The sequence below is a fragment of the Schistocerca americana genome, chromosome 7, assembly GCF_021461395.2.
Source record: "Schistocerca americana isolate TAMUIC-IGC-003095 chromosome 7, iqSchAmer2.1, whole genome shotgun sequence".
In the NCBI taxonomy this organism is placed as follows: domain Eukaryota; kingdom Metazoa; phylum Arthropoda; class Insecta; order Orthoptera; family Acrididae; genus Schistocerca; species Schistocerca americana.
Window position 1 is genome coordinate 471,123,215 of NC_060125.1, and position 25,964 is coordinate 471,149,178.

General features: G+C 40.2%; 1 protein-coding gene across 2 annotated transcripts in view; it reads left to right on the forward strand.

Annotated features, from left to right (window-relative positions):
• Window positions 1–25,964, forward strand: part of LOC124621908 (dihydropyrimidinase-like) — a 262,444-nt gene that overhangs the window by 212,004 nt on the left and 24,476 nt on the right. For both annotated transcript variants that reach the window (XM_047147407.1, XM_047147408.1), the window contains 2 exons: window positions 6,595–6,774; window positions 24,374–24,487. In XM_047147407.1, the coding sequence (XP_047003363.1) occupies window positions 6,595–6,774; window positions 24,374–24,487 (294 nt within the window). The remainder of the gene's footprint in view (window positions 1–6,594; window positions 6,775–24,373; window positions 24,488–25,964) is intronic.

Consider the following 25,964-nt stretch of genomic DNA (forward strand, 5'->3'; position numbering starts at 1 on the left):
TGAATTGTTTAAAAGTTGAATAAATGTTAGATACACAGATTATTATTATTATTATGCCTTAAGTCTTGATGTTCTGGAATGTAATAGATAAAATAAAGGAAAAGCAATCACTCATCTCTATGGTATCAATACATGGAGCATGGAAACACGTAATATCACACTATCTTTTGAGCCCTAGCTCTTTTTTTAGTAAAAATACCCATATTCCCCCACACAAACACACAGGCAACCAAATGAACACTCCTGTGGCCATAGGAAGACTGATTACTGATACTCAGTTATTGAAAGCAGCCGCCTGAATTGCTGGAGGTGGGTGTGGGATAGGAAAGGACACAAGGAGGGAGTAACAGGAAAGAAGCAGCTCTTTAGACAGATGAATGCACCAGCATACGATGAGACAAAAAGAGTACAGAGGGTGCAGCAAAGACGTGTAAGAGGAGGAAGGGGAGAAAAGGGGAGGTGGTAAAGGAGAGAAGGGGGAGAGGGAGGGGGGCGGGTTGAGAAGGATGTGCACAATTTGGATAGAAAATGAGTGGTGTGGACAGAAAGGAAGGGAAAAGGTGAAGTGAGGCATCGGGAACAGGTTAGCAGATGTTTAGACCAGAGGGTTTGCGAGGACGCTGGATATATGGAAAAAAAATTCCCATCTTCACACTTCAGAGAAACTTTTGCTGGAAGGAAGTATCCAAATAGCCTGTGTGGTTAAGCAGACGTTGAAGTCATTTGTCTTGTGGTGTGGCAACTGGATGGTCAAATTTACAGGTTGCCACAGTTTGCCAGTGGCCATTCATGTGAGAAGTCAGTTTGTTACTTGTCTTGGCCACATAGACTTCTACAGTGATTACGGGTTACCTGATATGTAACAAGGCTGCTTTCACACATGGCCTGACTTCTATTGGGTAGGAAATGCCTTTGATGGGAATGCCATAGGAGGTAGTGGGTGGGGGTATAAGATCTTGCATGTGGTCTGACCACAAGAAAATGATCCTTTGGGTGAGTGCTGGAGTGGGAGCACGATTTGAACAGGGATGGAAAAGGATATTCTGTAAGTTGGGTGGACAGCAGAACACTACTTTTGGCAATGTGGGTAGGATTTTGGCTAGGAATACCTCATCTCAGGACATGACCAGGGGTAGTCAAAGCCCCTGTGGAGGATGTGGTTGAACATTTCAAGGCCAGGGTGATACCGTGTGATCACAGGAGTGCTGGTTGGTGACTGGTCTACAAATGGTTCAGGATACTTGTTTATGGATGAGCTGGGTAGGATATTGTCTTCCTGTAAAGGCTCTGATAAGGATATTGGTATATTTTGATGACTCCTACTTTCCACTGCAAATGTGGCATCTATAGATGGGGAGGCTGTGTAAGGAAGAGATTTTTTGACACGGAATAGGTGACAGCTGTCATAGTGGAGATACTGTTCGAGGGACATATTTATGGAGCCATTTGAGGGGCAGAAAAAGACATCAAGGAAGGTGGCTCGATGAGTTGAGAAGAACCACGTGAATCTGATTTGGGAATAGGTGTTGAGGTTGTGGAAGAATGAGCAAAGGTTGTTTTAGTCGTGAGTCCATATCATGAAAAGTCATCGCGGAGTCTGAACCAGACAATAGGTTTGAGGTTTTGGCTGGATAGGAAGGATTCTTCCAGATGGCCCATAAATAAGTTGGCATATGATGATGTCATGAGAGTACCACAGTACCATGGATTTGTTTGTTGAGTGTGCAGCTCGTGGTCTAGTGGCTAGTGTTGCTGTCTCTTGAGCACGGGATCCTGGATTCGATTCCCAGCCAGGTTGGGGATATTCTCTGCCCGAGGACTGGGTGTTTTTGTTGTCCTCATCATTTCTTCTACATCATCATGATCATGATCATAGTCATTATTTATGGCAGTGGCTAGAGTGGACTGTGAAAAAACTGGACTGTGTAACAATTGGGACTTTGTACGGGTGCTGATGACCGCGCAATTGAGTGCCCCACAAACTTAAACATCATCATTTGTTTGTAGCTTTGGCCTTAAAAAGTGAAATAATTGTGGGTCAGGATGGGGTTGGCTGTGACAACTAGGAAAGAAGAGGTGGGTTTGGTATCAGGAGGACATTGAGAAAGATAGCGTTCCATGGCCGTAAGGTTATGGGAATCGGCGATTTGGTATCTCACTCACAATGTTCGACCAGCAGGGCAACCTGTGAAGTTGTGTTCGTGGAGTTGGGGAGTAGGCAAAAGGTGGGAGTGTGGAGGGGTTGGGGGGGGGGGGAGGGTGCTGTTGTGAGGAGGAAGTTGGAATCAGGTGTCAGGGTTTGGAATAGATCTAAGGGCTTGAGGTCATGTTGGTCTTCTGGGATGGGAATATGGTTTTAAGGTTTGTGTGCAGAGGTGTCAGAAAATTGGCGGAGACCCTCAGCCAGTCACTACAATTCATGACAACAGTGGTGAAGCCTTGGTGTGCTGGAAGGATGATAAGGTCATAATAATAGTAATAATAATAATAATAATAATAATAATAATTTTAATCAGCATCCTCACAGGGATTAGACCCTTTGAACTGTTCTGGGCTCAATCCACCTTTGTCTCAGTCTTCCTGGTTCTCTTTGGCCAGTAGATCTTTGGCAGTGCCACTTTTGGAAGATCCTTTTATTGTCCATTCTTTCTAAATACTCTTCCCATTTCTGTATTCCTCCATTTTATCCTGTATTGCAAATGTTTATAATTGATTGTGCATATCATCATTCACTTATTTGATCAAGATGTGTGTCCCCCAGTATGCCCTAAACAATTTTATTTCTGTTTCTTTTATAATGTTGTGGTCCTTCTGTCTTAATGTCCATGTTTCACTGCCATACGGAATAACTGACACTGCCATCATGTACAGCTTCAACTGTTTCAGTCCGTGCTGCTTTGTGTTCTTCAAATATACCAGGAGAGCTTCTGTAAAGTTTGGGAGGTAGGAGACAAGGTACTGGTGGAAGTAAAGCTGTGAGGATGGGGCATGAGTTGTGCTTGGGTAGCTCAGATGATAGAGCACTTGCCTGCGAAAGGCAAAGGTCCCGAGTTCGAGTCTCGGTCCAGCACACAGTTTTAATCTGCGAGGAAGTTTCACTTCCACATATTGCCTGGTATCTTCCTAATTTATTATTTACATCTCTATCATTGTCACATGAGGTATCACAGCCTAAAAAATTAAAATGTTGAACTGGAACTAAAATTTTATCATCCAAAATAATCTTTTCTCTTATTAGGTGTCTACCCTGAATGTCATGGTTACTGCTTTTGAGGTAGAAATTTTATAACTACATTCTTTACAGGTAATATGTAGTAAATAAACGGTTCTTTGAAGATTATCTTCATTGTCTTGCACAGTCACCAAGTCATCAACATATACAACTAGCAGATTTAAAGTGGTTCTTCCTAACTTAATTCCAGTTCGGGCCGGAGCCACCCATATGCATAAGATATTGCTCATATAAATATTCAAAAGCATGGGTGGTATTACATACCCTTGTCTTCCTCCCTAGTTAATAGCTGTATTTTCCCCACTAAAATTACATAAATTGGTTCTGAAGCATATGCTTTTATACGAACTTTTCATAATACTGCTATGCGTTGAGGATAGCTCTGTTTAGCCATTACGTTGTAAAGTTCATGCCTGTGTACCTCATTAAAGGCTTTCTCTAGAACTACAGATGCCCTATCGGTGGACAAATAGTATCCTTTTTCTCTGTTAGCTGTTTCGTAGTAAATACATTGTCCATATGAACTCTCTCTCTTGAAATCCATTCAGCTATTCTTGCAACAATGACTGCTATTGGCATTAACTGGTTATTTAATACACCATTGTAAAGTTTATAGGTTGAATTTAATATACTTATACCTCTGTCCTTTGCCTGATACTTATTTGCTCTTTCTTATATATGGAAGAAAGAGCCAGCAGGTGTTTAATAGATGAAGGAGGTGGACTTCGAGTAAAAACCACCATTCTTTTGATTTTGTATGTATGCCCTCTGGCTGTGTGGATATTTTTCATTCTTTTTTTATTACTGCCACTAACTCTCCTAAAGTAAGTAAGTCAGTATTGTCAATTAGTTCTCCAGTCTCATCTCCAGAGTTAGTAGAAATGTATGCCTCAGGGTTAAATCAAATACTTTTAATATGACCACTCTATTCATCATGCATTATCAGATCCATTCATGCACTGCCTCTTTCTGGAATGTTGAGATACTTTAATACTTTATAAGCAGAGTCTTGTCTCCCATATACATGGTGTTCAACATTGCTTATGAATTTTTCCCAACTGTTTCTAGGTGCTCTTCTTGTTAGATACTTTGCAGTATTTCTAGCCGCTGTATAATGTTGCCTAGCTGATCTATTTTTGGCTGCAGGTATGTTTCAAACACTTTTTGCTTATCCCTGATGACCTTTGCTATTTTATCATTCCATAGTCTTAAACCTTTCATTTGTTTTCAGAGGGTTCTCCCCCCTTACCCCCCGCCCCCCAATACTCCACCTGCTGCTCTTTCCATACAGTTTTTTGTACCCTGCCATTCTTCGTCACTTTCCTTCTTTGTTTCATTTTCAACCAAATATCTGCTGATGTCTACTTTGATTTTTCTTTTAACAGTGTAATTCTGTACTTTCCTTCATTCTATTTTCTCATACTAATTTGTTTCTTATTTTTTGACCATATAGTTCTCAGAAGTATTTTGGCCATCAGTGATAATGGTCACTGTATACATATCACATCCTCTGTATACTGTAAAATTATTTATATTGGCTACCAAATAATTTGTGATTAATATGGAACTTCCATCACTCCAGGTGTACGTATGGATATCTCTTTTTTCCTGCAGAATGTATCAGTTACCTTCAAGGCATTAAATGTACAAAAACTCCATATTTTTATTATTAGTGTTAATTCTGGCTTCACTGAAATTTCCTACACTGTCCTAGATAGGAATATTCCCAACTTGGGCCTACCAGTCTCCACAGAGGATATATCTGTTTTATTAATCTGTTTGATGGCAAATTGTAATTTCTCATAGAGTTCCTCCATCTCTTCTTTCCTAACTTCTTCTGGACTACAAACCCCTACTATTGTCATATGTCTTCAGAATATTTTAAAATGAACTGGCATAAGTCTCATTATAAAAGGTGTATGCTGTTATTCTTTTTTCTCCATTTCTGGTGTGGCATTATGGTAATTCCTACTTGAGTTCTTATATTTCATTCTACTCCACTGTATAGTAATGTATGATCTTGAAGAACTACTGTACTGTCTCCCCCCCCCCCCCCCCCCACTGTCTGTCTGTCTCTCTCTCTCTTTCTCTCCCCCCCCCCCCTCTATTGCTCTCTCACACTCTTTTTAAATACGACTAAATTTACTTTCTTCTTTTCTAATTCATTCTGTAACTCAGCTTCTTTTGGGTAGAAATCTCTGAAAATCCAGGTTGCTAAATTATGTCTGTTGCTCCATATTGTTTGACCTTATCCTTGTGGTGGTTGTATCCATTAAATCAGCCTGGGCTCACTTTTTATATGGAAGGGACACCAACCTGGATGCAAAACTCCAAAGCTGGAGGGCTGGTGGGGAGATTTCTCTTGGGGCCTACCCTTAAGAGTGTTGTTTTCCTTAGGCTTATGGGAGGTCTGGATTATTTTTCAGGTTATGGATAGCAGTGTGTTCCATTCAAGGACACATTGGGGGGGGGGGGTTAGGAAAGGAAGATGAGGCCAGGTTAGAAGTGATTATATGATGTCAAACTTCACCTCTCAGATGGTTCCATAAATACGTCCGTCCATACCAACTGACCAACCTCCAACAGTACATCCACTTTGACAGCTGTCATCCATTTTGAGTCAAAAAGCCTTACTATCTGTAGACACCGCATTTGCTCTGGAAAGCAGGAATTGTCAAGATGTACTGATAACCTTACCAGCACCTATACTGATCGACAATATCCTACCCAGCTCCAAATACTCTGGATAAAAACATAATACTGTTCATGTGAAGGTGAACCTACCTGAGGTGGGTGTGGATCATTGGGACATGAAACAGGAACAATCTACTTTCACAAGGTAGTGCTTTAACAGATTGTGAAATCATATATTATGTAGCAGATCCTCTAATACAATTGTTAACTGGGTAATTTAAGAGCAGCGAAAACACACCAGTAGAATTTGACGTAAGAAATTCCATTGGTCAAATGAAAGTAAAAATTAATACTAATAACGGTTTTATTGAAAGAGCAGTATTCACTTTCTAGCTATCTAATCACTTACCAGTTACTAGAAATTACAACTCGAGCACTGACAAATGTGCAAAGTAAAAAAATGTCTGTTGCTTATGACTAAAAAAATAAATAAATTGAGATTAAAAGCCTGTTGATAATTTATTTCAGCCCTGGCCCTGTTGTTTCTGTCCCAGTGGCTAATCAGTGTGTGCTCATTTTCTGATGTAAACACAGGTATACTTAGTTTCAAATTGTTTAGCATATGGTTATCATAGTTGTAACTGTGCTTGCAATATATTTGGATGATTGTTAATGATAATGGTATGATATGGTGCAATTTGAACTGTAGCAACATTTTGCTTTTCTAGATTAAAGAAGAAATGGAAGAGCTGTGCAAAGCCCATGGTGTCAATTCCTTCAAATTTTTTATGGCCTATCGTGATCTTTACATGCTAGATGATGGTGAAATTTTTGAAGCACTTCATAAATGTAAGAATTTAGGAGCAGTTCCTATTGTTCATGCTGAGAATGGTGCAGTTATAGAACAGGTAAGACAATGATTAAATGAGACCTTAAAAAAATCTTCTTGTTCTGCTAGCTGTATCAAGTGGTTACACACCCACAAGTTCTCATAGAGTGCTGACATCGTCAAGTGGTAACTGACATTCACGTGGTTGCTGGCTATACCCTTACGTAGCCGTGGTACTAGCTGTGTGGTCACTGGTGATCAGTCTTTCACCATGTAAAGCAATGTTTCCATCCTGCATCTGCTGCACCCACTTTAAATTCACAATATCTGGGTTCCACACTGTAATGAGCTGCAGATCACCATATTTACTGAGTGGTTTATTAGATATTTTGATCACTCTAGCTTCTTTTATTTCACAATCCCAGAACCTATTAACCTCCATGATAGAGGTGTCATCAAATTAAACTTTATGTCCATCCTTCAAAGCATGTTCAGCTACAGCTGATGTCTAAGAGTAAAAGCCAGTCATAACACAATTCTTGGCAACAAAAGGTCCAGAGGAAAACTCTGGAATTAATTTGGCTAACGTGCCATTTATCATCAGATGTCTCCACGCTGTTGCTTAATGTCTCTCTTTGCTTACAGATTGTTAATAAGTTTGTCATTTAGCTGCAATAAATAATCCCTGCACCAGTGAGCAGTTTTAACTGCTCACTGATTGTTACACATTCTTGGAATCTGAATTCACTTACACACCTTATGTCACATTATACTCAAATTTTTCCAGCATTTATGATATTTGCTCAAACAACCTAAAGTATTGTGACTATTGTATTATTGCGTCCTGAAATGAGATACCTGAGCTATAACTGAACATTTTCTATCATGAAACACATTCCAAAGATACTATACATTCTTTAATATTTTTGAAACTTGTTATATTTATCTTCAAGCATAATTATAAACAGATTTGAAAATAGTGAAGTGTGTCGCTTTGTGGTGCCAAGTACTATTGCTGTCATAACAAACGGGTAACAAGTTATCTCATTCTCAAGACCCATTCTTTAAGTGTGTTTTGTTAAATGCAGAGTACCTATGTAAACAAGTCACATCTATTAAATTTGATTTGCTTGATGGATGGATAGATGGTTTTTTGGCAGAACCTAAATATTGAAAATTCTATATTTTTGCACTCTGGTGTGCATGTAAAACCACTAAGGTGTTTCCATATCTGTTCAGGTTTTCAAATAGTGCAGTAAGATGAATAATAATCATACTTCGCATAATTTAACACTCGGTGCTCCGAAAGAAATTGGTATTTCATATAGTAATGGTAAGTTATTGATGGAGTATATGTAGTGAGTACTGGTGACAAAGAAGAACCGGCAGCTTCGACAGTGGAAAGTACATCAGCATTTAATGTTGTGCTAAAAATGTGGGACAAAGCTGATCGTGCTGAGAGTCGGATCACTATCAGAATTGTCAAAGCAAAATTCATGGCATTGTTGGATGCGTATGAGATGTGTGAGATATGTAGGACAAGCTAAGTTCCATGTCTGAACTGAAAAAAAAGCATACTGCACATTGTTTTCAGTTGGAGCTCTTCAGAGTGCACATGAGCTCAGGTGCTGGAATGATGACAATCACTCATTTTGAGTACTTGCCTCTTTGAATGCAGAAACACGATGTGAAACTTTATGAATCATCATTTATGGTACAACTACTTTGACACACTGCCTGACAGTTATTAAAGTCTACAACAGCCATGGTGGATGAGATATGAAGATAAACAGACACTAAAACATTTAATGGATGTGTTAACATCTGATGAAAGTTGTCAGGCTTGTTGGAGGGAGAAATGAGATGAGTAGTTGCCATTGTTCACTACCAAAGCAAATATTAAAGAAGTGAAAAATGCAACCAGCACCACTGGAAGGAATGTTACTTTATCAAATAAATACAAAACATTAACAAACAAGAAGAAGCTGAAATGTTAGAAAACTGAGTGGTTTACATCATGTAGTAAGTACACAAAACCATTGTAGATATACATGGGCAATGATTCAACTATGAATGCTCTAGGGAAGGGGACTATGTGTTCTGAAGCTTTTGTTGATGGAGAATGAAAGTTAGGCCATATGGATAAATGTGTTGTATACTCCAGAAGAGAGAACAAATGTCTCTTCTTTATCATCTGCTATGGGCAAGGATTAGAATTTCATTTATCGAAAGACAAATGTGAGTTCTGAATCAATGTCATTGTAAAAGCATGTGGTATATGCAGTGGCAACTTACTGAAGATGTGGATTCGAGTGATAAAACAAATTCATCCTTTTAGTCCTGAGGTAAATCTTGTGTCAAAGGAATCTCTGCAGGTTTGGCATGAATGCTTGGGTCATCAGAACAAATGCCATGTCCAACAGTTCTTGAAGCAATGTGGTGTTGAAGTTGAAGACTTTGATGGAGAATTTGGTGAGGCTTGTGTTAAAGGGAAGCAGCATCACTCATGACAGGAGCATACCACACGACCTGGAAAAGTGATTCTTGCTGATGTCTATTGACCTGTGGATTGTAAATCTCTAGAGAGCGGAAAACCTTTTTCTGTGCTTTTCTCAAGCAAAAATTTGATATTGCAGAGAAGAGTGCAGAAATGGTGAGCATTGTGAGTAGTTTTTGTCATCAGCTACCAAAAGCATTTCAGTGTGATGGCAGATGAGAATCTGATAATATTGAAGTTAAGGTTTGATGAGATAAAATGGTATACAATTCATCATCACAAATCCTTACACTCCAGAGCAGAATGGAGTGCAGAGCATAAAAACAGAACTGTTGTGAAACTAGCTCCAACCATGTTGTTAGCTCAGGGTCTACTTACTTTTTGGTGGGCAGAAGCAGTAAACATGGCTGTTTGCATGTTAAATAGAACTGGCACAAGTTGTGTGAATGGCAGAACACCCTACAAGATATTCAGTGGGAATATGATACAGCTAAATAAACTTCCTTTTGGGGGGAGAGGGAAATTTTTTGATCATATTTGGAAGAAAAAGTGAAAGAAGTGGAATCCAAAAGAAAAACCAGGCATCTTTGTTGGTTGTCCTGATGGCATTGATGGCTTTTGAGTGTGGATTCAATCAGACAAATGGATTACTTGGACTAAGGAGGTTGTTTTTGAACCCGAGAAAACTGGATGGACAGTGGCATTACCCCCCAAGTGGAATGTGTGATGAAGAATCAATGAGTCACCATGAAGATGATGCAAGTGTGATTAGAGAACTTGCAGAAGCAAGTTCTAGTGAAAGAGAATTGAAGAATAGGCAACAACTGAAGAATCCAGAATGTCTTACTGGACTGATGCTGGCTTAAATAAATGAGCCTAAGAATTTATATAGAGGTTACTAAATGGTTAGACCATGAACAACGGTGAAGAGCAATGAGAAAGAAATGGCTTTATTGGAGAAAAATGCTAGATGGACATTGGAACCCATGCCACTAGATTGTAAGCCCATTACAAACAGTTGAGTCTATAAAATTAAGGTTAAATCTGATGATAAAATTGATTGCTATGAACCAAGGCTAGTTGTTCATGGATTTAGTCAACAGGAAGATATTGACTATAATGAAACATTTAGTTCTATTGTTAGACATGATACAATTAGAGCAATTTTGAGTGTTGCCACTAGCGAGCATCTCAATTGGCACAGTTTGGTGTAAAATCTGATTTTTTTTAATAGCTTCTTAAAAGAAGAGATGGATGTGGAGCAGCTTTATTGATGGACTGATAGAGTGAGCAAACTTCATAGGTTCATATGGACTAAAACAATCTCCAATGGTTCAAGAATTTCCTAATGAATCTTGTGCTTGTGGAAAGTAAGGCAGGTCCTTGCCTTAATGGAAATTCAAGATGAGTTTAAAATTATTGTTGAGCCAGTAGGGTATTTCTTAAATATTAATACTGTATGTCACAGGAATGGATCAATAGATATTAATCAAGAAAGTTGTGCTAAAGACATTCTTTGGAAGTGCAACATGACAGTGGAAAATTGTGTGTCAACTGCAATTGAGCAACATCTGCAGCCACATGAGCTGACCAATGATGAACCAATTAATGCTCCATATTGAGAAGCAGTTGAGTGTCTTCTGTATTCAGCTATTGGTACAAGGCCCAGTATAACATTTGTAGTGAGCTATGTGTAAAAATTTTAGAGAATACTCAAAAAAATCACATGTTTTTGGTAAAAAGGATTGCGACCTATATAAAAGATTCAGAGTCATTGGGTATAAAGTTTGATGCTAGCCATGCAAATGGAAGAATGATGCTGATTATGCCAGTGATCCAGCAACTCATCACTCTGTTAGTGGAGTGACTGCAGGATTTTGTGGAGGAGCAGTTACCTGTGCTAACAAGTGGAAACACTGCACAACACTGTCAATAACTGAGTCAGATTATGTGGCTGCCAGTGAAGGAGCAAGAGAATGAATGTGGCTATCCAAGTTTGATGAATAAATTTCACCACTGAAGAATGTTTCTGTTCGTCTTGTTGATAATGCAAATGCCTTTAAACTGGCCAAAATCCTGAATTTCACACCAAATTCTTGAATTTCACAAGAGATCATGACATGTAAGGCGTGAAATGTCTGAAAGCTAACATCCTGCAACAGTTGTCGGAAGGGTCTAGGCCAGAGGAGGGAGTGTTATGGTCTGGGGAATGTTTTCTTGGCATTCCTTGGGTGATCTTACCATTTCCTTGGCATGGTGGCATCTACCAGCTGTACAATGCAACATGTCACAAAGCTTGCAATACACATGCATGGTTTCAAGAGCACCAGGGTGAGTTTACAATACTCCCCTGGCCACCAAACCCCCAAGATTTAAAACAAGTCAAGAGTCTGTGGGAACACTTCGATTGGGCTGTACACGCTGTGGATCCTCAACCAAGAAACCTAGCATAGCTGGCCATGGCACCAGGGTTGGCATGGCTCCACATACCTTCCAGAGCCTCACTGACTCTTCCTTCATGTCTCACAGTGATCTACACTGCTAAAGATGGTTATTCAGGCTTTTTTGACAGGTATTCACGTTAATGTTACTGGACGTACAGTAATAGCAGTAGTAATTTAATCTTCAAGTGCTCCCAGGCATACAAAGTCACCCTTTGCACTGCTCCTCTCTTTTTAAATGTTCTGTCTGTTTCCTTCCTTCCTTTCCTTTCAATGATCCTGCAACAGGCCTTCATTACACTGTTTGTTCTCAAGTGCTTTTGGTCCATCAATGGAGTTCTGTGTGTCTGATTCTATGAGTGGCAGCTGCCACCAAATTGAGTTGTCAGGATCAAAGTTCCTTGTTTATTGGTTCATATGAGCTATCTTCTGCTCTTCCATCAGTATCAGTTACAATCCCAAATTTACAGCTGGTATGTCTGCCACAAAGGCTTCCACCCAACCTGATCAACTGCCTTTCTAATAACATTGCCCCAGAACTTTAGTGTCACATCTCCTGCAGAAACTTCAAGAAGAAGGGCACAATATAAGGCACATGCATATGGTTGCTGTAGCAAGACGGATATATTTTAGGACAGCAACAAAAGACAGCAGTCTGCTACAATGCATAGAGATTAATATAAACATATCATCTGTCACTCTCCCTAAATGTTTATATTGCTAAACACAGTACTTAATATATTTCAATTAATTATTTTACATATTCAAGTCAGATACGTAACATGGGTTTGGTGAGAATGTCAGCAGCTTGCTTATTGCCCAGTACATGCTTGGTGGTTAGTTGGCCTTCTTGAATTTTCTCATGGACTTTTGTTTCTTTCCCATTTGCAAAATAGCAAAAACTCAAGATGTACAGTAGTAAGATTTACTAATCATTACATTTTGAAAAAGAATAGTCACCATCACATAAATTAATTACTACTCAAATAAAAATAACGGGGATGGAAGTTGTACCAAATCTTTGCTCTATTTCTCCACTCAACTCTAAGCTGTACTCTCATTCAATCAGAAAATTAAATCCTCACAAAATCACTAAATGTTACCAAATATTTGACCTGTCAGAATATTCACATCAGTCTAGCACCACATTTATCATTTAATCAGCAAAATTACTGTTCTTTGTTCCAGCATTACCACTTCAAGCTCATAATTCCTCAGAACACAAATAAAAGTTTTCAGGTAACATATTTATCCAATGATACAGCAGTATATGACTTGTATCTCACTAAAATATTGCTGTTTCTGTTAATCTCTAATTCCAACTGCAGTGTCATGAAATGCACAATATAAGCCGTACTCAATGTTGCCTTGTTCATAATTAGATCATCAATACAGTTACAACACATTTTTTTGTATAGATGTATCTGTTGCATTAATCATGTCTGTCAGCTCCATTATTTTACTTACATTTCTTACATTGTTAGCTAGTGGAGTGGATTCTCAAAAAATATCCCTACTGCAGAGACAGGTTCACTAACCATTGAGACCCTTGCATTGTTCATTATTTTATTATTTCCTTATTGCTTCATCAACTAATAAACAAACACCGCTCTGCTTATCCAATGCAAAACTGACTCTACTGTAAAACACTCCACAGTAACAGATCCTTATGCTATGGCAAACTTAACTCTCATTACTGATCAGACAAAATTCTCACTTACAAAAACTTACCTCACTGTATTCCAACAAACTGCATGAGATTCTAGCCTGAAGGGTAGTATACATACAAATCTTGCTAATACATTCCACACACATTACTCCAGGCAACTATGTTTAAAGTTGTAATTCCTTAATGTTAGAAAATGACTGTACCATTACACAGATAGTTATCTCACATATACTGATGGTACTGAACACACACACACTTCTATTATACCACGATTAATGTTGTTGTTGTTGTTGCGGCCTTCAGTCCAGAGACTGTATTGATGCAGCTCTCTATGCTACTCTATCCTGTGCAAGCTGCTTCATCTCCCAGTACCTGCTGCAAACTACATCCTTCTGAATCTGTTTAGTGTATTCATCTCTCGGTCTCCCTCTAAGATTTTTACCCTCCACGCTGCCCTCCAATACCAAATTGGTGATCCCTTGATGCCTCAGAATATGCCCTACCAACTGATCCCTTCTTCTAGTCAAGTTGTGCCACAAATTTCTCTTCTCTCCAATTCTGTTCAATAACTCCTCATTAGTTATGTGATCTACCCATCTAATCTCCAGCATTCTTCTGTAGCACCACATTTCGAAAGCTTCTATTCTCTTCTTGTCCAAACTAGTTATCGTCCATGTTTTACATGGCTACACTCCATACAAGTACTTTCAGAAATGACTTCCTGGCACTTAAATCTATACTCTATGTTAACAAATTTCTCTTCTTCAGAAACTTTTTCCTTGCCATTGCCAGTCTACATTTTATATCCTCTCTGCTTCGACCATCATCAGTTATTTTGCTCCCCAAATAGGAAAACTCATTTACTACTTTAAGCTTCTTATTTCCTAATCTAATTCCCACATCATCATCCAATTTAATTCGACTACATTCCATTATCCTCGTTTTGCTTTTGTTGATGTTCATCTTATATCCTCCTTTCAAGACACTGTCCACTCCGTTCAGCTGCTCTTCCAGGTCCTTTGCTGTCTCTGACAGGATTTTTTATTTCTTCCCCCTGGATTGTAATACCTACTCCGATTTTCCTTTACTGCTTGCTCAATATACAGATCGAATAACATCGGGGATAGGCTACAACCCTGTCTCATTCCCTTCCCAACCACTGCTTCCCTTAAATGCCCCTCGACTCTTATAACTGCTATCTGGTTTCTGTACAAATTGTAAATAGCCTTTCGCTCCCCGTATTTTACCCCTGCCTTCTTCAGAATTTGAAAGAGGGTATTCCAGTCAACATTGTCAAAAGCTTTCTGTAAGTCTACAAATGCTAGAAAAGTAGGTTTGCCTTTCCTTAATCTATTTTCTAAGATAAGTCGTAGGGTCAGTATTGCCTCACATGTTCCAACATTTCTATGGAATCCAAACTGCTCTTCCCCAAGGTCGGCTTCTACCAGTTTTTCCATTCGTCTGTAAATAATTTGTGTTAGTATTTTGCAGCTGTGGCTTATTAAACTGATAGTTCAGTAATTTTCACATCTGTCAGCACTTGCTTTCTTTGGGATTGGAATTATTATATTCTTCTTGTGGTCTGAGGGTATTTCACCTGTCTCATACATCTTGCTCACCAGAAGGTAGAGTTTTGTTAGGCTGTCAGTAGTTCTAATGGAATGTTGTCTACTCCCGGGGCCTTGTTTTGACTTAGGTCTTTCAGTGCTCTGTCAAACTCTTCACGCAGTATCATATCTCTTATTTTATCTTCATCTACATTCTCTTCCATTTCCTCAAGAACATTGGCCTTGTATAGACCCTCTATATACTCCTTCCACCTTTCTGCTTTCCCTTCATTGCTTAGAACTGGGTTTCCATCTGAGCTCTAGATATTCATGCAAGTAGTTCTCTTTTCTCCAAAGGTGTCTTTAATTTTCCTGTAGGCAGTATCTATCTTACCCCTAGTGGTATACGCCTCTACACCCTTACATTTGTCCTCTAGCCATCCCTTTTCGTGTCCCTTCACTATCTGAATAATTTGTTTTATCTCATCATACATTTCATCAATCTCTTCGTCATCTGCGGAGCTAGTTGGCATATAAACTTGTACTACTGTGGTAGGCGTGGGCTTCGTATCTATCTTGGCCACAATAATGCGTTCACTATGCTGTTTCTAGTAGCTTATCCCCATTCCTATTTTCCTATTCATTATTAAACCTACTCCTGCAATGCCCCTATTTGATTTTTTATTTATAACCCTGTATTCACCTGACAAGAAGTCCTGTTCCTCCTGCCACTGAACTTCACTAATTCCCACTATATCTAACTTTAACCTATCCATTTCCGTTTTTAAATTTTCTAACCTACCTGCCCTATTAAGGGATTTGACATTCCACACTCCGATCCGTAGAACGCCAGTTTTCTTTCTCCTGATAACAACGTCCTCCTGAGTAGTCCCCCGCCCGGAGACCAAAATGGGGGACAATTTTACCTCCGAAATATTTTACGCAAGTGGACGGCATTATCATTTAACCATACAGTAAAGTTGCATGCCCTCGGGAAAAATTACGGCTTTAGTTTCACCTTGTTTACAGCTGTTTGCAGTACCACCACAGCAAGGCCGTTTTGGTTAGTGTTACAAGGCCAGGTCAGTCAATCATCCAGACTGTTGCCCCTGCAACTACTGAAGAAGCTGTTGCCCCTCTTCAGGAACCACATGTTTGTCTGGCCTCTCAACAGATACTCCTCCATTGTGGTTGCAGCTACGGTACAGCTATCTGTATCGCTGAGGCACGCAAGCCTCCCCACCAACGGCAAGAATATTAAAATCCCATATTTAAGATGGTTTTTTCTGCATATTGCCTCCGCTGCTGCACTAAAGAGCTGATTACTTCAGATGTTAATTATCCTCCACATATGATGTGATTCTTCAGTTTCTCCCAGCGTATTTGTTGCTCGAATAGTCCATGGGTATACTGCCGGTTCATAGTGTCCAACGGGCACAATATTTCGGCGATCAGACATGTCGCCATCGTCAGGTGCGTTGACGAACTGAGCTCCTGAGGGCAGGTGGCCGATTTAAATCCCCTCCCCTCACAGGCCGCTCTCTTCGCCGTCCACGCCTGTGTGCCGGCGCGCTTGCGTGGGCAGAAGAATGGGTAGCTTTCAGAGATGAAATAGTGAAGGTAGCAGAGGATCAAGTAGCTAAAAAGACAAGGGCTAATAGAAATCCATGGGTAACAGAAGAGATATTGAATTTAATTGAGGAATGGAGAAAATATAAAAATGCAGCAAATGAAGCAGGGAAAAAGGAATACAAACGTCTCAAAAATGAGATCGACAGGAAGTGCAAAATGGCTAAGCAGGGATGGCTAGAGGACAAATGTAAGGATGTAGAGGCGCATATCACTAGGGGTAAGATAGATACTGCCTACAGGAAAATTAGAGAGACCTTTGGAGAAAAGAGAACCACTATGTAAGGAAGTCGTTTCTGAAAGTATTTATGATAACTAGTTTGGACAAGAAGAGAATAGAAGCTTTCGAAATGTGGTGCTACAGAAGAATGCTGGAGATTAGATGGGTAGATCACATAACTAATGAGGAGGTATTGAATAGGATTGGGGAGAAGAGAAATTTGTGCACAACTTGACTGGAAGAAGGGATCAGTTGTTAGGGCATATTCTGAGGCATCAAGGAATCGCCAATTTGGTATTGGAGGGCAGCGTGGAGGGTAAAAATCTTAGAGGGAGACCGAGAGATGAATACACTAAACAGATTCAGAAGGATGTAGTTTGCAGTAGGTACTGGGAGATGAAGCAGCTTGCACAGGATAGAGTAGCATGGAGAGCTGCATCAAACCAGACTCTGAACTGAAGACCACAACAATAACAACATCAACAACATGTTAATGGAAAGTAATTCAAAAATTTAAAAAAAATGAATTTTAAGGAGGCAGATGACAAAGCAAGAGGGGGAAGAAAAAATGCCCGTGCTTGCTTCGTCACAAGTGCCTCTCAGATTTAGGAGAATGGTATCCTACAGGGTTCTGTGCTAAGTGTCACACTCTTCTTCATTGCCATCAGTGTGCTTGTGACCTCTGTTGGGCCTCTGGTTACCCTGGCATTGTAAGTCTACGGTTTTTGCATCTGGTGCAGCTCTCACTCTGTAGCATCTGCTGAGCGCCAGCTCCGAGGTGCCTCTGCATGGGCCACCGCCCAAGGCTTCCAGTTTTCTCCTTCTAAAATGCGGGTTATGCGTTTTTGTCTTCTACCCACAGTACACACTGATCCAGAACTTTGTTTAGGCAACCAGCTCCTCGATGTTGTAGCACAGTCCCGTTTCTTGGGCCTTATTTTTGATAACAAGCTGACATGGCTGCCCCACTTTTGCCGCCTAAAGACTACTTGTATGTGGAAGCTTGATGCTTTCTGCCTCGTGGCCCATTCATCTTGGGGTGCAGACCAGTCCACTCTTCATCTTTACCATCCTCTGGTCTTGTCCAGACTACATTACGGTAGTCAGGTTTATGGCTCACCAGCTCCTTCCACTTTGAAACTCCTTGAGCCTGTCCATCATTGTGGGGTGCATCTGGCTATTGGTGCCTTTCACACTAGTCCTGTTGATAGTCTCTTCACAGAAGCGGGGATTCCCCCTCTACACATCCGACGGAGCCAACTCCTTGTTTCTTAAGCAATCACCATTCACCAATTCCTTAACTCCTTGAGCATCCTGTGTGCACTGTGCTCTTCGCCAATGAGGAATGTCTCCCTCCTAACACCCGCCCACAGGTGGGATTGTTGGTTAGCATGTGTCTCACTTCCCTCAGTCAGGATCTCCATCTCCACTCACTGGACTACACCCTGTGTCTTTCCTCCCCCCCCCCTCCCCCCCCTCCTTGGATGGTGCCTAGACCGCAGATTAGGACCCATCTATTGCAGGGTCCTAAGGTATCTGTCGCTCCTATGGTTTGCCAGTGTGTTTTATGTGCCATCATTGCAGAGTTCCAGGGTGCCACCATCTTTCACACTGATGGTTCTAAGACAATCGATAAGGTGGGATACGCTTTTACATTTCCTACTGGATTAGAACACCACTTATTGCTGGGATCATGTAACGTGTTCACAGCAGAGCTTCTAACCATTCACAGAGCTCTCCTTTTTGTTTCTCAGGCCTCCCTCCACAGCATTTTAATTTGCTCATACTCCATGAGTAGCCTACAGGCCATCAACTGATGCTACTTGCGTCACCTCTTGGTCTCTGCTATCCATTACCCTCTCTCTGCCCTTGAGTGTGCCACCTGTTCAAGCGTCTTTCTCTGGGTCACAAGTCATTTGGGCATCCCAGGGAATGAACTGGCTGACTGTTTGGCTAGAGAAGCAGATACTTACCCCCTATTTCCTTTCCTGATTCCAGCTGCGGATATACAGATCTATGTCAAATGTCTCTTTGTCCAAAAGTGTAATGCCATCTGGAGCATTACTGCTCATAGTAATAAACTCCACACAATCAAAGAGTCTACTGCAGTTTGGTGCTCTTCCTTCTGCTTCTCTCAGAAGGAGTCCACTCTTTATGCCATTTACACATTGGTCATACCCAGCTCACCCACTGTTTCCTCCTATGTAATGACCCACACTCGCAATGTGGTTGTGGAGCCAGACTGATGATATCTCATGTATTGGTGGAATGTCCTCTCTCGACTCTTCATGTTATGTATAGTCTTCCCGATTCCTTAAATCTAATATTAGCAGACAATCCACAGATGGTTGAACCGGTCCTTAGTTTCCTCCATGAAAGTGGTTTTTATTTCCATATATAAGGTTCTACTTTATAGTCTTGGAGCAGGGGCAGGTTGGTTGTGGTTGGGGCTTGTTTTACAGTCTTCTCGGTCTGTGACCTCATGACTGCCCCCCTTTTTTTCAGTTTTTAGATTTGGTCTCACCGTTTATGCCTTTACTGTATATGTTTAATGATCATTATTTTATAATTTGCTCCCCTGACTGGATCTGTCCACTTTTAGCAGACCCTCTTTCTTCTGTGACTCACTTCGGAATCACGGAACTGATGACCTCGCTATTTGGCCCCCAAAATTATTCAGATTGTGAAGGGAGACGAAAATTTAATAGTCATGGGTGACTGGAATTTGAGTGTAGGAAAAGGAAGAGAAGGAAACATAGTAGGTGAATATGGATTGGGGGACAGAAATGAAAGAGGAAGCCGCCTGGTAGAATTTTGCACAGAGCACAACATAATCATAACTAACACTTGGTTTAAGAATCATGAAAGAAGGTTGTATACATGGAAGAACCCTGGAGATACTAAAAGGTATCAGATAGATTATATAATGGTAAGACAGAGATTTAGGAACCAGGTTTTAAATTGTAAGACATTTCCAGGGGCAGATGTGGACTCTGACCACAATCTATTGGTTATGACCTGTAGATTAAAACTGAAGAAACTGCAAAAAGGTGGGAATTTAAGGAGATGGGACCTGGATAAACTAAAAGAACCAGAGGTTGTACACAGGTTCAGGGAGAGCATAAGGGAGCAATTGACTGGAATGGGGGAAATAAATACAGTAGAAGAAGAATGGGTAGCTTTGAGGGATGAAGTAGTGAAGGCAGCAGAGGATCAAGTAGGTAAAAAGACGAGGGCTAGTAGAAATCCTTGGGTAACAGAAGAAATATTGAATTTAATTGATGAAAGGAGAAAATATAAAAATGCAGTAAGTGAAACAGGCAAAAAGGAATACAAACGTCTCAAAAATGAGATCGACAGGAAGTGCAAAATGGCTAAGCAGGGATGGCTAGAGGACAAATGTAAGGATGTAGAGGCCTATCTCACTAGGGGTAAGATACATACCGCCTACAGGAAAATTAAAGAGACCTTTGGAGATAAGAGAACGACTTGTATGAATATCAAGAGCTCAGATGGAAACCCAGTTCTAAGCAAAGAAAGGAAAGCAGAAAGGTGGAAGGAGTATATAGAGGGTCTATACAAGGGCGATGTACTTGAGGACAATATTATGGAAATGGAAGAGGATGTAGATGAAGATGAAATGGGAGATACAATACTGTGTGAAGAGTTTGACAGAGCACTGAAAGACCTGAGTCGAAACAAGGCCCCGGGAGTAGACAACATTCCATTGGAACTACTGACGGCCGTGGGAGAGCCAGTCCTAACAAAACTCTACCATCTGGTGAGCAAGATGTATGAAACAGGCGAAATACCCTCAGACTTCAAGAAGAATATAATAATTCCAATCCCAAAGAAAGCAGGTGTTGACAGATGTGAAAATTACCGAACTATCAGCTTAATAAGTCACAGCTGCAAAATACTAACACGAATTCTTTACAGACGAATGGAAAAACTAGTAGAAGCCAACCTCGGGGAAGATCAGTTTGGATTCCGTAGAAACACTGTAACACGTGAGGCAATACTGACCTTACGACTTATGTTAGAAGAAAGATTAAGAAAAGGCAAACCTACGTTTCTAGCATTTGTAGACTTAGAGAAAGCTTTTGAGAATGTTGACTGGAATACTCTCTTTCAAATTCTAAAGGTGGCAGGGGTAAAATACAGGGAGCGAAAGGCTATTTACAATTTGTACAGGAACCAGATAGCAGTTATATGAGTCGAGGGACATGAAAGGGAAGCAGTGGTTGGGAAGGGAGTAAGACAGGGTTGTAGCCTCTCCCCGATGTTGTTCAATCTGTATATTGAGCAAGCAGTAAAGGAAACAAAAGAAAAATTTGGAGTAGGTATTAAAATTCATGGAGAAGAAATAAAAACTTTGAGGTTCGCCGATGACATTGTAATTCTGTCAGAGGACTTGGAAGAGCAGTTGAATGGAATGGACAGTGTCTTGAAAGGAGGATATACGATGAACATCAACAAAAGCAAAACAAGGATAATGGAATGTAGTCTAATTAAGTCGGGTGATGCTGAGGGAATTAGATTAGGAAATGAGGCACTTAAAGTAGTAAAGGAGTTTTGCTATTTGGGGAGCAAAATAACTGATGATGGTCGAAGTAGAGAGGATATAAAATGTAGGCTGGCAATGGCAAGGAAAGCGTTTCTGAAGAAGAGAAATTTGTTAACATCCAGTATAGATTTAAGTGTCAGGAAGTCATTTCTGAAAGTATTCGTATGGAGTGTAGCCATGTATGGAAGTGAAACATGGACGATAAATAGTTTGGACAAGAAGAGAATAGAAGCTTTCGAAATGTGGTGCTACAGAAGAATGCAGAAGATTAGATGGGTAGATCACATAACTAATGAGGAAGTATTGAATAGGATTGGGGAGAAGAGAAGTTTGTGGCACAACTTGACCAGAAGAAGGGATCGGTTGGTAGGACATGTTCTGAGGCATCAAGGTGATCACCAATTTAGTATTGGAGGGCAGCGTGGAGGGTAAAAATTGTAGAGGGAGACCAAGAGATGAATCCACTAAGCAGATTCAGAAGAATGTAGGTTGCAGTAGGTACTGGGAGATGAAAAAGCTTGCACAGGATAGAGTAGCATGGAGAGCTGCATCAAACCAGTCTCAGGACTGAAGACCACAACAACAACAACAACCCCTCTCAATTAATCAGTCCATATGATGTTGTGTCTAGCTTTGAAACTGTCCTCCCATCATGTGAGTGCTTTAAACTCAGTATTTCAAAGCTGTTCAGCAACTTCAGGTACTCACTCTGCAACATAGGTCCAGAAAAAGGGAAGTTTTTTGTCCATCCACTTATGAACCAATACCAGACATCTCGTTAATTTCTTCATTTCCTGCTTTTTTTCATCTTTCTTTTCATTTGGCTGTATCTTATCCTTGGCTTTCAAAGAATCATAAATTTGTGTTTTACCACATTTGAAACGCAACATTGTTTCACGCATAGAGTGTTTGTCTCTTTCACTCACCTCAACTACATTAATCTTTTCATTAAGTGTTAGCAAGACATACTTTTTGTTCAACAACATGTCATCACTTAAAGTGCTACTAGTCAATTACAACTACCAGAAAAAAATTCAGGTAGTGCATTTCTTTGAAGTGCTTGACCTTGCCAGGTAAAATCATTGTTTAATGCAGCAACACCCTCCACTGTGCAGATTGCAGCAGAATGTCCATAGGTGTGTAACAGTATTCCAGTGTGCACCTGTGCACATCAGTAATAACAGAAAACAAGAAACACCAACAAACAGAGTGCTCATGAAAGCACTATTTCATTTGATGTATCAACACTGTGTGTAACTTGTTTGTTGTTGCACACAGCGGTGCAGTTTAATGTCCATACCTGCAATACCGCACTGTGCTGAACTTCTTTTTCTTGGTTTTCCACCACGTAACAGCACTGTCAGGGCTGTACAGTCTTTGTGTTAAAAGTAGAGTACATGTAGAGTTGTGAATAATTAATGTATACTGTAATACTGTAGTACTGTGCAAGCTCTTTTCCTCATTATATAGGATGTATCAAAAAGAATCATCAGATTTTTAAAAAATCATAACTATTATGTTATTTGAGATATGTGTGAACAACTTTCTGTTGGAAAGAGCTAACTCTAGAGTTCTACATGGTTCCCACTAGGTAGTAAGAGTGTGCGCCCACTTCAGTTCTAGTAAAAATGGTGTCGGGACAACAGAAAGCATTTGGTCTTCTACATTTTGCGCAGTGCGGGTCAGTAATAATTGTGCAGCATCACTTTCATACTAGGTATGGTGTGGATCCTCCTAGAGCACAGAGCATTAGACACTGGCATGAAAAATTCTGAGTAATGGATTGTTTGTGTAAAGACAAATATCCGGGCCATCACCAAGTGCCATCACCAAGTGTCTTACACAGACATCGAATGCATACGCCATAGATTTACAAGGAGTCTGCAGAAATCCATTCACCATTGCAGCTCAACAGCTCAACATGCGCCTGATGTCCATGTGCGGTGTCTCGCATCGATGATTACACATGATATTGTACAAAATTCAGCTACAGTAAGCTCTTCATGAAGGATAGAAACAACAAAATGTGGAGTTCTGTAATTTCGTTGTTGGCAAAATGGAGGATGACAGTTTTCTTCCACGCTTAGTGTTTAGTGACAAGCCAAAATTTGATTTAAATGGAAAGGTGAACCTTCAAAATGTTAGAATGTGGGATATGGAACAATCACATGAAGTTGTACGTCATGAGAGGGACTCTTCTAAATTTAATGTGTTTTGTATGTAAATAAGTTATACAAAACTGCAACCAGTCACTTTTTTGAATAATTATGTTTTCTTCCATGAACCGGTTTTCGAACCTTTTCAGGTTCATCTTCTGATGGTTTCAGGAAGTTACGTCATTATTGCTAGCATAATGCTGGGTGCTGGCTCTACGACAAAAAGATGGAACACACTTTAATGTATCGCCATGACTATAGCTTATCTGTCGATATTGATGTAAATTTAGTTTTTTACTTACTGCGACACTATAGGCGGCTTCTTTTTTTTTTCCGATTACACTGTCACAGTAAGTAAGAAATAAATTTACATCCATATACCAACAGGATTGGGCACTGCCACACCGGCATCTAGAAGTGCGGGAATTTTTAAATTGAAGGATTACAGAACGATGGATCGGTCACACTGGACCAAATGATCAGCCTTACATTACTGGCCTCCAAGGTTACCGGACCTGACTGTGTGTGATTATTTCTTGTGGAGGTTTGTAAAGGACTCTGTTTATGTGCCTCTGTTACCAACAACAGTGAATGAACTGAGACATCGCACAACAGTAGTTGTGGAAGCTGTAACTCAAGACCTGCTCATTGCACTGTGGGAACAATTTGAATACCGCATATGCTGTGCCTCTCAAGGGGGGAATATTGAACATCTATGAAATCGTATGGAAAAAATCCTTTTTGAGTTTCTCGTTCATCAAAAACCAAAATTAATTGTATATGTTTATTAGTTTCAGAAATATAGACCTGCCAAATCGGATGATTCTTTTTATACACCATATACATTGACTTATTAATTAAATCTTAAAATTTGCATTTCTTTCCTGCATCAGGCGTGTTCTGGTTTGAAAACATTATTTCTTGAATGAAAAATTTTTCCCTTCTATTACAGAAAACAAAACGTCTCCTCTCATCTGGCATGACTGGTCCTGAGGGTCACTACTTGTCACGACCAGAGGCTATTGAAGCAGAAGCTGTCTACAGAGCATGTGTTATTGCTAGTCAGGTAGACTTTTTTTATTATTAGTTACAAATTCCACCTATTTCAAAGAACCCTTCAGCGAACAGAAACCATCAGTTAACGTGCAAAATATGATCTGGTTTCCTACCTGCAACAGTTAAGTTTGGTCATTGCTTCGGGTAAAAGTTTTCAATTTCATTACTTTCTTGATGTGCGCTAGCAGTTTTATTTTCCTCCCTACATTAAATATGGATGAAATGATTTTACTTGCCGGATAAAGGCAGAAATGAGCAAACACAAAATGTTGCATTAATGCTGTGTAGTTCAGAAGTAGTGTTGATACAGGGTGTCCAGAAAAGGACTCCCTGATTTCAGAATTAAATATCTTGAAAACAAATATCGATAGAGGAATGCAGTAAACGGTATGTTTATTGTGAAAGCTGTAAGAAGTTTATACAGCAGTTTGAAATAATAGTTACAAAAGCTGCTAACAGATGGCGCTGTAATCGCCATACGTAATGCCTAGTATAAATAGTGATCCGAAGCCCAAAGCGATCAGTTCCACTATTGAAACGTGAAAGGAGATTAGCGTACCGAAGGAAGAGATTAAAACCATGTACTCCATTGAAGAACGCGTTTTTCTGGTGCTAGAGTACCACAGGTTAGAAGAGAGTCCTACGGCAACAAAGCGAAGTTTTCAAGCACGATTTAATGTTCCAAAAGGACCCGATGCGAAAACCATTCGTACGCTCTTCGCAAAATTTCAACAAACAGGCAGCACAACTGATGATCTAGTGGGGCATGTTGGCCAGAAGCAAACCGCAGTTACGCCTGAAAATATCGCCACAGTTTCTGAAATTATTCAGCAAAATCCAATGTCATCCGTCTGTAGAATTGCATCTGAGACTGGGTTGAAGCGTTCCAGCACACAGAAAATACTGAGAAAGGGCCTACACATGTTTCCATTCAAAATTCAAACGCACCAGGCCATACCCATACGAGCTGTGCAACAAAGGGTTGCCTTTGCTAATCAGATGCTCACAATGATTGATAGTGAAGGATTTGATGTTGGCTGCATCTGGTTTACAGATGAAGCACACTTCCACCTGAATGGATACGTGAATAAGCAGAACTGGCGATTTCCGAAAAGCCATATTGGTGTGAAGCAAAACCCCTGTAGTCTCCTAAAGTTACTGTGTGGGCTGCAGTATGCAGCAGAGGCATTATTGGCCCTGGTGCACGTTACGTTGCAATTTTGGAACAATTTGTCGCCACACAGCAAGCGTTAGAGGATCGACCAGGTACTGAATGGTTTATGCAAGATGGATCCCGACCACATCGGACCGAACAAGTGTTTCGCTTTCTTGAGGAATACTTCGGGAATCGAGTCATAGCTTTGGAATATCCCAAATTTACTGGTGCAGGCATGGATTGGCCTCCACATTCGCCGGATTTGACTCCCTGTGACTTTTTTTTGTGAGGCACAGTGAAAGACATGGTCTACCCGAAGAATCCCGCCACG